Below are 14,443 nucleotides of genomic sequence, written 5' to 3'. Positions count from 1 at the left end.
TCAGACACTTGTGTCTTGCCGAAGAAACTTGCCCCCTCAGGGTTCTCCAGATGATAACCTCTTTCCTTCAGGTCACCACAGAGTGCCTTTTTGTTTCTCTTATTTCAAGTGAAACATTAGACAGACAGTCCTCTTCTCTTGCATGAACCACAAAGCCTTTGATCAGACTGAACTAAGCACTCACAACCTGTCTTCCAAATGGGGTTTTCCACAAGCTTCCCAGCTACTGCTGCTGACTGTAAAACTGTAGAACTGATATCCCTCTCTTTCTCTGAGATAAAAACCTGTTTGACTCTCTCTCCTTGCAAAACCACATGATCCTCCTAGAACAGCAAGTTCCACTCCAGACAATCTGTGGCTCTAACAAGTTCTTTCATCTGTTGCCTTTTTGTAAACAACAACCCATTAGTGAAGTCTCTTGGGCACACTCTCCAAAGTTTCTGCAAAAGCTCTGGGGCCGATGTGCCTAGCATTAGCAGAGCTCCAGTATTTTAAATAAGATTTGTTTTAAAGTGTTTGTATGTGACCTAAACTAACAAACGTGCCCCAATTTATCTCCCAAAAACATATCTATTTACTGTCACACTAGAAAAAAAGATGTTGATCAACAATGATAAACCAATATAACTGACAGGAACCAACTCTTATTCTCTCTATATCTACAAATCTGGCATAGTCCGACATGTTTTTGGTGTTATTGCTAGTTTATGTGAAATCAAAGCTGCAGGTTCGTGAGACAGTAAACTTTGCTGGCTTGCAAATGTTGATTTGAACATGTGAACCTGAACTAGTGGTAAAGTTTATGACAAGAAAAGTGCTGGACTTGAAACAGTGCACTGGGTATCTCAATGCTTCCAGGACAATTGACACTTGGCGTGAAATTGAGGTCATTCACATGAAAGACAAGAGTATTAATGTTCATTGTAAATTATAATAACCCATATCTTAATATTTTAATGGAATCTACTTTGTACAGAAGTTGAAATACTTTATATTTCTGTTATAGCAAAAGTTCTATTTCCTTTCCATACAAGTGCAATACACAAATGTGCTGGAGAAACTCAGCAGGTCATGAGCATCCTTAGGAAGAAAAAAGAGTTAACTGGGTCCTTCAATAAGAAGGAGGAAAAACAATCTGCTGGGCTTTGGGGTCCTCTGGGCTCGTAACACTAGCCACAAATTTGAAGCCGCAACTCCAATCAATATTTTAATGATAAATGCAACATTTTCATATATTGAATTTTACGTTCTTCACGGTTTCATTTCCAGTGTGAGGTAAAATGCATTAAACTACAAAGCCATACAGTGTGTTTCCAATTATTGAAAGCTACTTTACCGAAATTACCAGTTATCCACAAAAATTTTTGGTGGCGACATGACCTCACAAGTAGGAAAATTGAATTATTCTTAACCTGACATGCTCAAGTGGGACTCTAACGTGCTGTTAGCACCATTTTGAATCCAACAAAGCTCTCATCGACTCGAGGTAAGAATTAAACTTTATTTCATGTTTGCAAAGCCTTTCCTTGTTCTTTGCTGTTGTTTTAACCACTGATATTGTACAAGCATTAGGCTGACGCTACTGGGCGAGGATCAGAGTGGGTACCTCAGGCTCCCAGGAAGCTCCAGCCTGAGGGCAGCTGGGGCTCAGGTAAGAATCAGCGGCATCAGCATCTCCTGCAGGGACGCAGACTAGTTCAAATCTGGAATTGTTGGTTGAAGCGTCAGGAGCTCCAGTGAGTAGATGGTCAGGGTCCAGGTTAAAGTTTGAGGCCACGGCCAGGAGTCCCGTTGGGTTGGTGGCAGAGGCCAAGGCTGGAGTTGGCAACCGTGTCTTTGGGAGTTCCAGTGAGTCAGCACCCAGGGCCAGTGTTCAAGTTGGCTGCCATGGCATCGGGAGTTCCATCGGATTGACAGCCGGATCCAAGGCTGAAGTTGCAGCAATGGCAGTGGGGAGACGTCGGAGATCTGAGCAGGAACCTCTGGCCCCTGGGCAGGATCGGTGACGGCGGTGATGAGATGCCGCGATCGGCAATGGCTGATACAAGTATCCCACTGCTTAAAATGGGCTGCAGATCAGATACACGTCCAGTCCCAAACATTTCAGGTAATCAGAAACGTACTGTATTCTACTTGTCTACAAATTTGCCTCTATATCATGGTAGTGCGTTCTATAAAAAGGGATGATGAATCAGCATACAAGAGGGAGATTGAAAACTTGGACGGATAGTACACCAACAACAACCTTGCACTTATTGTCACTAAAACTAAGCAGCTGTTTGTTGACTTCAGGAAGGGAAAGCCAGAGGTAGACAATCCAGTGATCATTGGGGGATCTGAGTAAGCAAATTTAAGTTCTTGGGAGTCACTATCTCAGAGGATCTTTCCTGAACCCAACAAATTAATGGCATTGTGAAGAAAGCTAGTCAGCGCCTCTACACCAAGGCCTGGCAAATTTCTGCAGAGGTGCGGTGGAAAGTGTGCTGACCGGCTGCATCGCGGTCTGGTATAGGGACACCAATACTCCTGAGCATAAAGCCCTCCAAAAAGGTAGTGGTCACAGCCCAGGACATCACAGGTAAGACCCTCCCCACTATCAAGAAGATTTACAGGGAACGCTGCTGTCAGACAGCAGCAGCAAATATCAATGATCCACACCACCTCACAAGCTCTGTTTTTCGCTGCTAGCATCAGGAAAAAGGTATAGGTTCCACAAGACCCGCACCACCAGGTTCAGGACAGCGGCTACCCCTCCACCATCAGTCTCTTCAACAACAGACTCAATCAGGGACTCATTGTTTACATTCATTATCTGTTTACAGTTCTTTATTTATTTACATATATACACTCCGTACAGTTTTTTTTTGCACTACCAATAATTGGCAATTCTGCTTCACCCACAGGAAAAAGAATCGCAGGGCTGTACGTGATGTCATGTATGTACTCTGACAATAGATCGGAAATCTGAATCAGATATAGTGCCTAAACCTTCTGAAGTTAAGATAGTATTGGATGAATTACTGACGTTGTCATAACAGTAGAGAATTTACTGTAAATGTCACTGCCAATAGTAATCAGGCAGAGAGTTTATCATTCATTTGAAGTTATGAATGATAAGCTTACGGAATAATAACCTAATCATACAAGCCGTTATTGCATTGTCCAGAAACATCTGAATAAAATGAATTCTATGATCCAAGATGTCCTATTCAAGACAGGACCGTAATAGAACCACCCCATTTCAATAACTTAACTTCTTAATGCTAACTCTTTAAATGTGAAAAATCAGACACATTGGAACACTTAATGCTCAGCTTTAATTACCTGAATAGTGTACTTGTGAAGCTCATCCAAGACAAAATCAACTTCCTTTGATGTGGTCAGTGATGCAAGATTTCCATTGAGATTGTAACAATAAAGTTTGGCATTGTCATAATTTTCTCGACTTGCGTTAATCCGGAGACAGACATCCCCTACGTGGCTCCAACCTTCTCCACAAAGATGAGCTGGAATGTTAAGAACACACTAATTTTCATATCTCAAGATCTTGAAATAAAGTGAACTACTGTGAAATGCTAAACTAAACTGGATTTTCTATACTGTCAAATCATCCACAAGTAAGTAATCTCTCACCATTCACAATTATCCAAAAGCCAAGAGTCAAACTGCCAACTGCAAAGAAAGCAACTCTTAGCAGGACAGCTCTAAACATAACAAAGAATTACCTCATGAAACATGGATTAAAGGAGGCTGGGGTTCAATAATATCACAGACTAAACCGTAATAAGCACCTAAAATGTTTGAGGAAATGCCAAATAACTGCTAAAAATAAAAAATAAAGGGAGAAGGGAATATCAGAAGAATAATGTAAGAACTTGGAAAGAGTTAAGATTGTCAATAAGTTAGAGTAGCAGTTAGTGCAACGCTCTTACAGCGATTGGGACCGGGCTTCGAATCCCATACTGTTTGTACATTCTCCTCGTGTCTGTGTGGGTTCTACCTGGGGGCCCGTGTTTCCTCCCACTGTTTGAAACACACTGGGGATTGTAAATTAATTGGGTGTAATTGGGCGGCATGGGCTGATATGACCTGATGCCATGCTGTACATCTAAAAAAAAAATTAATTTAAAAAAAGATCCAAAACTAGACTCAAATATCACGAAAAGCCCATGTTAAAGCTGTTCCTCTTTTCTCCAATTTAATAGAACTACATTTGGTGGCATTTTTAAAAATGAATGACAAATAAAGCAAAATTAGTACTTGTTTATGGAATTATAATGACCATATTAAACATGCAGCAAAAAAATGATCAAAACCAGTTGAACTGAAAGTAACATTAAAATATCCTAAACATAAGATAGTCCTGTGAAATTAAGTAACTTTCAAGCACAAGCTTCTTTCAATTTGTACAAATGATTAAGGTTCCTGTTATTGTCATGTAATAATAAATTTTAAAAATTGATATACACGATATACTTCAAATTTTGTTTGCCAAAAGGCAAACAGAGTGGCCCATGAGCATTGCCTGGCACCCTTAACAATAGGAGAAAGAAAAGCAAAAGAGATTACCTGGCAAAGCTCGACATTCATGGTTCTGCAGATCCCACTGACAATTCAGCTTTGAAGAGCAGGTCTTACAGTTTGTAAATTTGCTACAAACATGTTCATTTCGCATATGGCATTTGGTGTAGCTTGTCACAGACTAAGAACAGAAATAATTAAAGTTGTCATTGGAAATCTATATAAAGATCCATCTGAGGAACTAATACCTACATACCTAATATGTAGCTACTCAACCAAAAAGTGCCATCTTTGCAATCTCGGATGACAGTAATCTAAATAGACTATTTCCAATTTACAGAAACCTCGGATTTCAGAAAGTTCTTGGAACCTCTACATGATCCAGTGAGGGCCTGTACTGTAAAGAACTCTCACTGCTGCCATCAGGAAAGAGGTTTAGGTGCCACAAGACTCGCACCACCAGGTTCAGATACACCTGCTACCCCTCCACCATCAGACTCGTCAACGACAAATTCAATCAGAGAATTATTTAAGGACTTTATTGATTTTCTTCTTTCTTTTACAATTTTTTTTTATTGGTTTTAAAATATGCAAAATACATAGATGTAGCGGCACTACAAGTTCCAGAAAACTTGCTGCCGAATGTCACGACGCAGTGACGTCATTGAGGCGCTTGACGCGGGGTTTTTAAAAAGATTGCACGCATCCGTAAAGAAGAGAGATTTGTTTGATCTTCCTATCAACTGCGACTCATTATTCTCTCGTGAATTAGCCACTTTGACATCAGTGGCTGCAAAATAAATTCGCCAGAATCTTCAAGGACTTTGCTGACATCGTCACTCCCCAGTTTTCCACTGCTACTGCGAAACATGTTGTAAGCCATCATATTTTGACCCAAGGACCGCGTATATATAGCTGAGCCCGTTGACTGCCAATTGAAAAATTGCACTTTATGAAGCAGGGATTCGCTAAAATGGAGGAGCTAGGGATTATATGCAGGTCAGATAGCCCATGGGCATCACCATTGCATATGGTGCTCAAAGCCAAGAGAGGCTGGAGACTCTGCTGCGATTACAGATGCCTAAAAAATGCAACAACAACAGACCGCTATTCTGTGCCCCACATACAAGACTTTACAGTAAATCTTTATGGGGCCAGGATTTTCTCAAAAGTAGGTTTGATGCGTGGTTACCAGTAAATACCTGTTAACCCAGAAGCCTTGCCTAAGACAGCAATTGTAACGCCATTTGAATTTTTAAAATATTTTTACAAATTTTTACGGGCTTTAAAATGCTGCGCCTGATGGACACAGTGGGGCATGCCATGGACTTCATTTTCATCTACTTAGATGTCATTTTCATTGCCAGCCACACCACGAAGAACATTCAAAACACCCGCATTTACTCCAGCCACTTGCGAGAGTTCAGGCTCACGGTTCATCTAGCAAAGTGCCAGATCGGACAGTCGACCATCGAATTCCTGGGTCACAGAATCACATGCAAGTAAGAGCGTGGTTCCACCACCCACCAAAGTGGAGGCCATCATGAGATTCCCCAAAGCCATCAACGCTTAAGGGCCTCCAAGAGTTTCTTGGGATAATAAATTTTTACTACCATTTCATTCCTGCTGCGGCCCTTGTCATGAAGCCCCTTTTCGACCTGATGTCTCAGAATAAAACGGAATTTTGCTGGATGGAGACAACTACAAATGCCTTTCAGGAGACTAAAGATGCACTACCAAGCGCAACCATGCTGAGTCACCAGCAGATGGATGTGCCAACCACCTCTCGACAGATGCATCTGATGTGGCCATAGGAGGAGTACTAGAACAATACGTGAATGAACAATGGAGGACACTAGCATTCTTCAACCAACATCTTCACCACGCAGAGACCAAGTACAGCACTTTCAATAAGGAGCTGCTAGCGCTTTACCTGGTGGTCAGGCACTTTCAATCTTTCCTTGAGGTCAGAGACTTTACGTTCTTTACAGACCATAAACCATTAACTTTTGCTAAATAGGTACATATGGAAATAATAATAAAGTAAATTAATATCAAGTTACATTTATCAAATAACAATGAACAAGATACATATGAACCCATGGAAAAAAAGTAAAAAGGGGGAAAAAAAAAGTCCTAAACTAAGAATCAAATCCCAATTTATGAAGATTGCTGGCCAAGTTAAAGAGTCCACTACTAATAATAACTATAGGGTTGTTTTAAAAAAATAGATAATTAATCTACAAATTTTGAAAGTAATTAAGAAAAAGATCCCAAAGAGAAAGAAAATCAAGATCCATTGCATTAAGAACACATAATTTTTTTCTAGAGTTAAGCATCACATCTGACAACTACTGAGTATGAGTGGGAGGGACAGCATCTTTCCATCTCAGCAAAATGGCCCTTCTACCAATGAGGGAAGCAACAGCCACAACATGGGAATGTGAAAAAGTCAATATTGAAAATATTGAATCCATTAGCCCCACTTAATCCAAAAATAGCAATGAAAGGGCTAGGAGTCAAATAAATATTAAGAACTAATGATAAGGTGCAAAATATCCCTTGCCAGAAATTAAAGAGAGAAGGACATAGCCAAAACATATGATACAGAGTACCTTCCTCAGTTATGCATTTATCACAATTAGTGGAAATAATAGGAAAAAATTTAGCTATTTGAACCTTGGAAAAATGTGCTCGATGGACTACTTTAAATTGAATTAATGATGAATGCCTAGCACAAAAGAGATGACTGAATGCATTTCAAAGTAGAATCTCACGTAGATTCGGCAAATGGTTGTTTATTTATTTTCTTTTGTTCTCTCTGCATTGCAGTCAGTTTGTTTACATCTGTTATCTTTTTACAGTTTGTATTTGTTTACACTGTGTACAGTTCATTTTTAGCACTACCAATTAGTGGTGATTCTGCCTCGCTTGCAGGGAAAATAAAATCTCACGGTTGCATGTGATGTCATGTATGTACTCTGGCAAAAAATATGAAATCTGAAAATCTGATTGGGGCAATCTCTGCAATCCTTTTTTCTAGGTTCCAGCACCAGCCAACTTAAGGGTGCCAAACTGATAGTTTCAGCCTTTTCTTTTGTTACAACATTTAGGTTGTGCTTGCACAGACACTGACAGTTGCACAACAGGTAGTTGGGCAAAGAAAGGATGCGGCAAACTTATCCTTTGTATTCTCTTCATAAACCTGCTCTTGTAGCTACAATCCACTAGTCTTGGACAGATTTGGCATCTCCAAGTCACTGGTCTCTTTCTTAGACAGTATCCTCAATTCTTGCTTTATTTCCGACTTCCAAGTGCTGCTCAACCTGGGGAAATACTGGTCCATCACCTGAGAGAGGGCATAAGTCAGAATCTTGATATTTTCAAGAAACTTCATGGTGTCTGGCATCTCCATTACAGATTCCAGGAGCATCTGTTCCCAAACAGAAACCATTATGCAAGATGATCATGGCTAATCTGACAGCAGACCCCATAACTCTTAATTCCTCCACTATGCAAATATCTATCTATCTCTGTATTGAACATATTTAATGAGGGAATCCCTGCTGCTTCCTTGGTTGAGGATTTCGCAAAGTCATGACTGAAGACACTGTCTTCACATAATGGTGGACCTAAAATGAACAAGCATCTAAATTTTGAGTAAATTACGTCAGAGGTGATATAATTTAGAACAGCCATTCAACCTTTTTTTTTTGGCTATGCCCCCCACCCCCTTAGGACTCTACTTCATTTATTGGCCCCCTTCCCTGTGAAGCAGTGAGAGAGAAAAAAATTTAAAAAAAATATTAATGTCATGCAAGGTGAAAATAAAACAAGGCTTTTACTTAAATGTGCTGGGTCCCCCAGTGGGGGGGCCTAGGGCTTCCATTGAGAATGGCTGATTTAGAGAGGTGAAGGAGATTACAGTGACAGGGAGAGAAAGACCAAGGAGGAACCTGAAAACAAAGATGAGAAATTTAAAATGGAGGTCTTTAACTGACCAAGAGGCACAAAAGTAATGAGAATCTTGGGAGGCAGATTTTTAGAGGAACTCATTTGAAATGAATTTTGAAATAAGAAGCTATCCAGCACAACACAGGAAAAGTCAAGTCTAGAAGTAACAAATGGATGAATTCGGTGATCTAAGGAAGACAGAAACAGGCAAGATTCTTGCAGAGTAAATAGTTAGTCTGAGTGATGACATTGATAGCAGGTCTAAGCTGAAATGAAAGCCAAATGTGATAAAATTGCGATAAATGTAGGCGACACAGTTAGTGCAACATTATTACAGTACCAGCAACCCGGGTTAAAATCCACCACTGCCTACAGGAGTTTCTGTGCTCCCCCCATGACCTGCGAGGAGTTTTCACCAGGTGCTTTGGTTTCCTCCCGCCCACCAAAAACTACACGGTTGGTACATTAATTGGCTGTAATTGGGCAACATGCGTTTCAATGGCCAAATCGGCTTCTACCGTGCTATAATAAAATAAATACATTTAAATAAAGATGGTGCAAGTTTAAACAGTTGCTGCAGAGGCAGATGGAGCTTAGTGGATGAGGAATGGGATTTGTAAGCTTCCAACACTTGCGAATATTTAATTACCTAATTCATATTCATTAAAATTTGACTTTCAACCAATGCAATCATTATCACATTTAAATTAAAGAAAATGTTTACCATGGAAGTATACAGTAGAGGAGGCCAATGTTCAGTCAATCAGGCATGAGCCAGTGCTTTGCTAAAAGAACGTCAAATTAATCTCACTGTACCAGTTTTTCCATCAACTTGCATTTCCTCTTCATTGAATATTTACTTAATTCAACCTAACAGCCTGTGTTGCATGCCTCCTGTGACAAACATCTTCCAACCAGAAAACTTAATTTTTGGGCAGCCAGGTGGCATAGTTTCTGCCACATGGCTCCAGAGTTCAATCTTGACCTCTATTCTGTAGATGCTTAACTTAACATGAGAAGCAGCAAAAGAACCAGAGGGGAGCTGATGCATGTGAGAGACAAAAAGTTGAGGCGCTTCATGGAAAACAAAGAGGATGAAGGGAATTGCTTGACTTAGGGCCTGATTCCAAAGGGCCAAATGGCCACTATCTGTATCATAATGAGCCATTAATATAATCAATGAAACAAAAATCACTTGCAAATTGTTAGTAGCAAGAAGATATAATTCAAATAAAACAATACTTTAACAGTATACATAAGATCTGCCCAATGCGAATTTTATTTTACAAGATCAACTTCTTGCTATTTATTTTTGTGCCCAACTTTACAGTTACTTAATGATGCCTCAGTGCTGGTCAAGAAACTACAAACTCGAGGCCTCTGTACCCCACTCTGCAATTGGATCCTTAACTTTCTCATCAGAAGACCAGTCAGTACGAATTGAAAACAACATCTCCTCCTCCCTGATTATCAACACAGACACACCCCAAGGATGCATGCTTAGTCCACTGCTCTACTCATTATATATCCATGAGTTGGTGGCCAGACACAATTCCAATGCCATCTACAAGTTTGCCGATGACACCACAGTCGTCGGCAGAGTCACAAACGGCAATGAAGAAGCGTACAGGAGGGAGATAGATCAGCTCATTAAATGGGGTAACGACAACAACCTTGCGCTCAATGTCAGCAAAACCAAGGAGATGATTGTGGATTTCAGGAATACGATCCACTCCTCATCAAGGGCTCAATAGTGGAGAGGCTCAAGAGCTTCAAATTCCTGAGTGTGAAGATCTCCAAGGATCTGTCCTGGATCCTCCACATTGATGCAATCACAAAGAAGCCTCAACAGCAGCTATACTTTGTGAGGTGGCCGAGGAGACGAAGACATGTCACCAAAGACTCTCATAAACTTCTACAGGTGTACCGCGGAGAGCATTCTAGCTGGCTGCATCATTGCCTCGTAATGGAGGCACCAACTCTCAGGACAGGAATAAACTCCAGAGGTTGTTAACTCGGCCTGCAACATAACAGGTACCAGACCTCACTCCACTGAGGCCATCTACATGGGGCGATGTCTTAAAAAAGCAGCCTCTGTCCTCAAAGGCCCCCACAACCCAGGCCATGCCCTCTTCACTCTGCTACCATCAGGAAAAAAGTACAGGAGCCTAAAGGCAAGCACTCAATGACACAAGGAGGGCTTCTTCCCCGCTGCCATCAGATATCTGAATAATCAATGAACCATAGACACGGCCTTACTTTTCATCCACTATTATTTTAGCTTTTTTATTGTTATGTTGTGAGATGTTTGCACTATAATTCGCTGCTGCAAAACTTGTTCATGACAATCAATTCTAATTCTGATTACCCATTTCCTTCAAAAACCAAGGTCAAAACAAACCAAAATGTCTGCCTTTTTTATTCTTCATTATGTACCCGTTTAGAAGGCATCACTTTAACAGAAGAATTCAATTACTCCTTTTATACTAGTTTTAATTATTTTATCCATCCTCAACATCCATTGGAGCGCTTTCATCCCTAACGTCGAAGTACTCAAGATGGCAGAGGTCGACAGCATCGAGTCCACGCTGCTGAAGATCCAGCTGCGCTGGGTGGGTCACGTCTCCAGAATGGAGGACCATCGCCTTCCCAAGATCGTGTTATATGGCGAGCTCTCCACTGGCCACCGTGACAGAGGTGCACCAAAGAAAAGGTACAAGGACTGCCTAAAGAAATCTCTTGGTGCCTGCCACATTGACCACCGCCAGTGGGCTGATAACGCCTCAAACCGTGCATCTTGGCGCCTCACAGTTTGGCGGGCAGCAACCTCCTTTGAAGAAGACCGCAGAGCCCACCTCACTGACAAAAGGCAAAGGAGGAAAAACCCAACACCCAACCCCAACCCACCAATTTTCCCCTGCAGCCGCTGCAACCGTGTCTGCCTGTCCCGCATCGGACTGGTCAGCCACAAACGAGCCTGCAGCTGACGTGGACTTTTACCCCCTCCATAAATCTTTGTCCGCGAAGCCAAGCCAAAGAAAGAATTATTTTACCAATTTATACTCACTATCGGACAAATTTCAGACGCTACTTTTTCCTTCCCAAACAATTAAAATGCACAATTTTAAGAAATTTTTTTAAAAACTTTTCAATTAAAAAGCTATTTCATAGGTTACAAAACACTGCTCCAGTCTAATATTTGAAAATAATTCTCTATTCCTCTTATCTCAATACCTGAAACTGAAATTTCAAGATATGCTGGACAAGGTCTTCCTGCAAATACAGTCTAACCCACATCAAAGCAGTATGCTGCTTGTATTCACTGCTCCCAAACCACCTCTTCCAGAAGGCTGAAGTCCTAACATATATGTAATCGGCTGACTGTGAATTAAATCAAATGAAATTCCTCTACCATCCCTTGGAAGCAAATCAACCTAGAACCACTGGCAATTTTCAAAGACGACAATTTATTTGACCAGTGCCTAATACAGTAAAAAAAAACCTAGTATCCGGCACCTATGGGGATTGGTAGATGATAGCCAAGTGTATTTTCCGGTTGCTTGAGACTTACTCTCACAATGTCTCACATTAAGAATAAACAGTTTTAAAGAAAAAGACAAAAATACTTGCACTGAACTTCATTTTCAAGAAGATATAACCTTAAAGCCTTTTACTTTCTTTTCAGTCACATTCTTTGCAAACCCGAAAATTGAACAATAACATTAGAGATAATTAAAACCCCCTCCCCCAAGTATACAGATAAAGCCTCTGAGCGGGGTGACTCTTACATGGAGACACTTGAAAAGAGTCACCCCAATAGAAAGCAGCATCAACCAGATCTTCATCCTGGGCAATGCCATTTTATTCAAACACAACTTTATTCAAACAGATGTTACGAGCAAAAAAATGACAAAAGCACTCTGCAGGCTGAATATTTGCTCCCATCTTCACCAAAGGTTAATATTTTCCTTAGAAAACATTTACTTTTACAATTTTAAACATGTATTTTCAACTAATTTTTAAAAAAAATTTCTCAATTTCTTTTGCCAGTTGCTTGAATTCCAGCTATGAGAGGTTTTTCTGTACTTATACAAAGTATAAATCACAGGGCACAAACCAAAACTTTCTCAGCATATTCTTTGATAACCACACTCCAAATTGTTAAAATGACTTTTAATGTTTGTTAATACCTGACATGTAAACATGTTTTTATTAATTATTAAAAATTACAATATTAATGTAAAAACAATCGTAATACCAAGAAACACAAAATTGAGTTAACATAAATGTCTTTAAATACTTGCATCAACAGTAAAATGTCCTGAAAGTGACCCAGCTACAGTGAAAGAAATGGAGTTACTAAAGGTGCACTATTGGCAACCAGGTCAACTATTCTGTCACTCTCCTGGGAAAACTCCAGGTAGATGGCATTCTGGTGAGCTCAAGTGCAGCTGTACTGACAACATTTAGGTTGATTCAGTAAGATTTGGACTACCATATTCTTGTAAGAAGCTCTCAAGAGTGCCTTGGATTGTTAATCTGGCTCTTCCCATCTCCCTCCCCACTTACACCTACCACTGGTGTAATGATTGACGTGAACAAGTCAACACTTCCACTTCCCACTACTTTAAATCAATATTATCATGTTCCTTCCACTGCAATGAGAAACTAAACTTGAAGCCAAGACTCAGTTTGAAAGCACTGATTTTTTTTCTCCAACCACTCAGTTGTTAATTATGTTAAACAACTGGAAAATGTCCACATTTTGAAATAAACTCAAAATTCCTGTAATTACCTTTAATTTATAGTAAAATATACTTTGTCAAGGTCTGTGAACTGAATATGTTAACTTCAATTTCTGCTGCACAAAAAAAAATCACACTAACTTTTAAAAACAGTTTAATTCATTCATCAATGTGGAGAAATTTAATTTGCACTTGCACCACCTGAGCTTGTCAGGATTCTGAGATGTCATCACACATGCTTATGGATAATCATCTGCTAATAGTGAAAGGATTCAAAGTTAATTTAAAAAAAAACACATCTAGAGGCTGTTTAAAATCACAGGTAACAGAAAAATGTTATATTATACTAAACATTACGCCAGAGCACACAGCTAGACTTTAAGCAGCCCTACTGCATTCCTGACACGCGCTATGCTCCAGGACAAAGCCCTGATAATATTCCATCAAACTGAGATTACTTGTCAAAGGTTATGTCATACATTTTACTCAAGGATCCTTAGGCCGCACAAGATCATTTGCAATCATGTAAAGTTATAAATACTTTGCATTCACTTGAATGCATTAATAAGGATAAATAATCTTTAAAAGTGTTTTTTAAATGTTAACATTACGAGTTCAAACTCATCATGCAGACACAATATTTTCTGATAGGTGATTTAAATTTTACTTCAACCCACCAGAGTGCAATTACTGCCGGCAGAAATGCACTTCTTGTCCTCACACCACTGACACCCATTTGTATTGGAAGTACAGCTGGCACAGTCAGTATATTTGAAACATCCTTCATCTGTAGGCACTGCAATATAAATGAGTTGGGAAAATTAATAACTAAAGGACTACAATACAAAGACATTTATCCAGACATAGAAACCATCCTCAATGTAAATAGAATGCCATTGGCAACTTACTTGTTCAGCTGACGTGTCAATTTTACATGAACTACTAACTTTTCTAGTCACTCATATTGATTTTCAACAACTTTATCCAGTACCCCAGTTACATTTTTTGAGATACTTTAGAGTCCGTGATCACAATCCTAGTGTGACAGACATCATTAACACAAAAAGGCGTTCTTCAAAACTCCAATAAAAACAGATCCAAACTGCCTAGATTTCCTTGATAGAAGAACCGTCACAACTCAGGAATTAGCAAGGTGAACTTCCTTTAGATTGCTTCTAATGTTACTCTAGCCTATCTCTTTTGGTAACAGAATCAAAACTGTG

General features: G+C 39.8%; 1 protein-coding gene across 10 annotated transcripts in view; it reads right to left on the bottom strand.

Annotated features, from left to right (window-relative positions):
- Positions 1-14,443, bottom strand: part of atrnl1b (attractin-like 1b) — a 617,494-nt gene that overhangs the window by 489,610 nt on the left and 113,441 nt on the right. For all 10 annotated transcript variants that reach the window (XR_011345361.1, XR_011345362.1, XR_011345364.1 and 7 more), the window contains exons 13-15: positions 13,898-14,016; positions 4,570-4,702; positions 3,325-3,506 (exon numbers count right to left, since the gene is read on the bottom strand). Coding sequence is in view for 6 of the 10 variants with exons in the window: in XM_069900005.1 (XP_069756106.1) it covers positions 3,325-3,506; positions 4,570-4,702; positions 13,898-14,016 (434 nt within the window). In the remaining 4 variants the exon portion in view is untranslated. The remainder of the gene's footprint in view (positions 1-3,324; positions 3,507-4,569; positions 4,703-13,897; positions 14,017-14,443) is intronic.

This window comes from Narcine bancroftii, chromosome 10, assembly GCF_036971445.1.
Source record: "Narcine bancroftii isolate sNarBan1 chromosome 10, sNarBan1.hap1, whole genome shotgun sequence".
NCBI lineage: Eukaryota > Metazoa > Chordata > Chondrichthyes > Torpediniformes > Narcinidae > Narcine > Narcine bancroftii.
The sequence above is the reverse complement of the archived record's forward strand: the minus strand, read 5'-3'. Positions and strand labels throughout refer to the sequence as shown.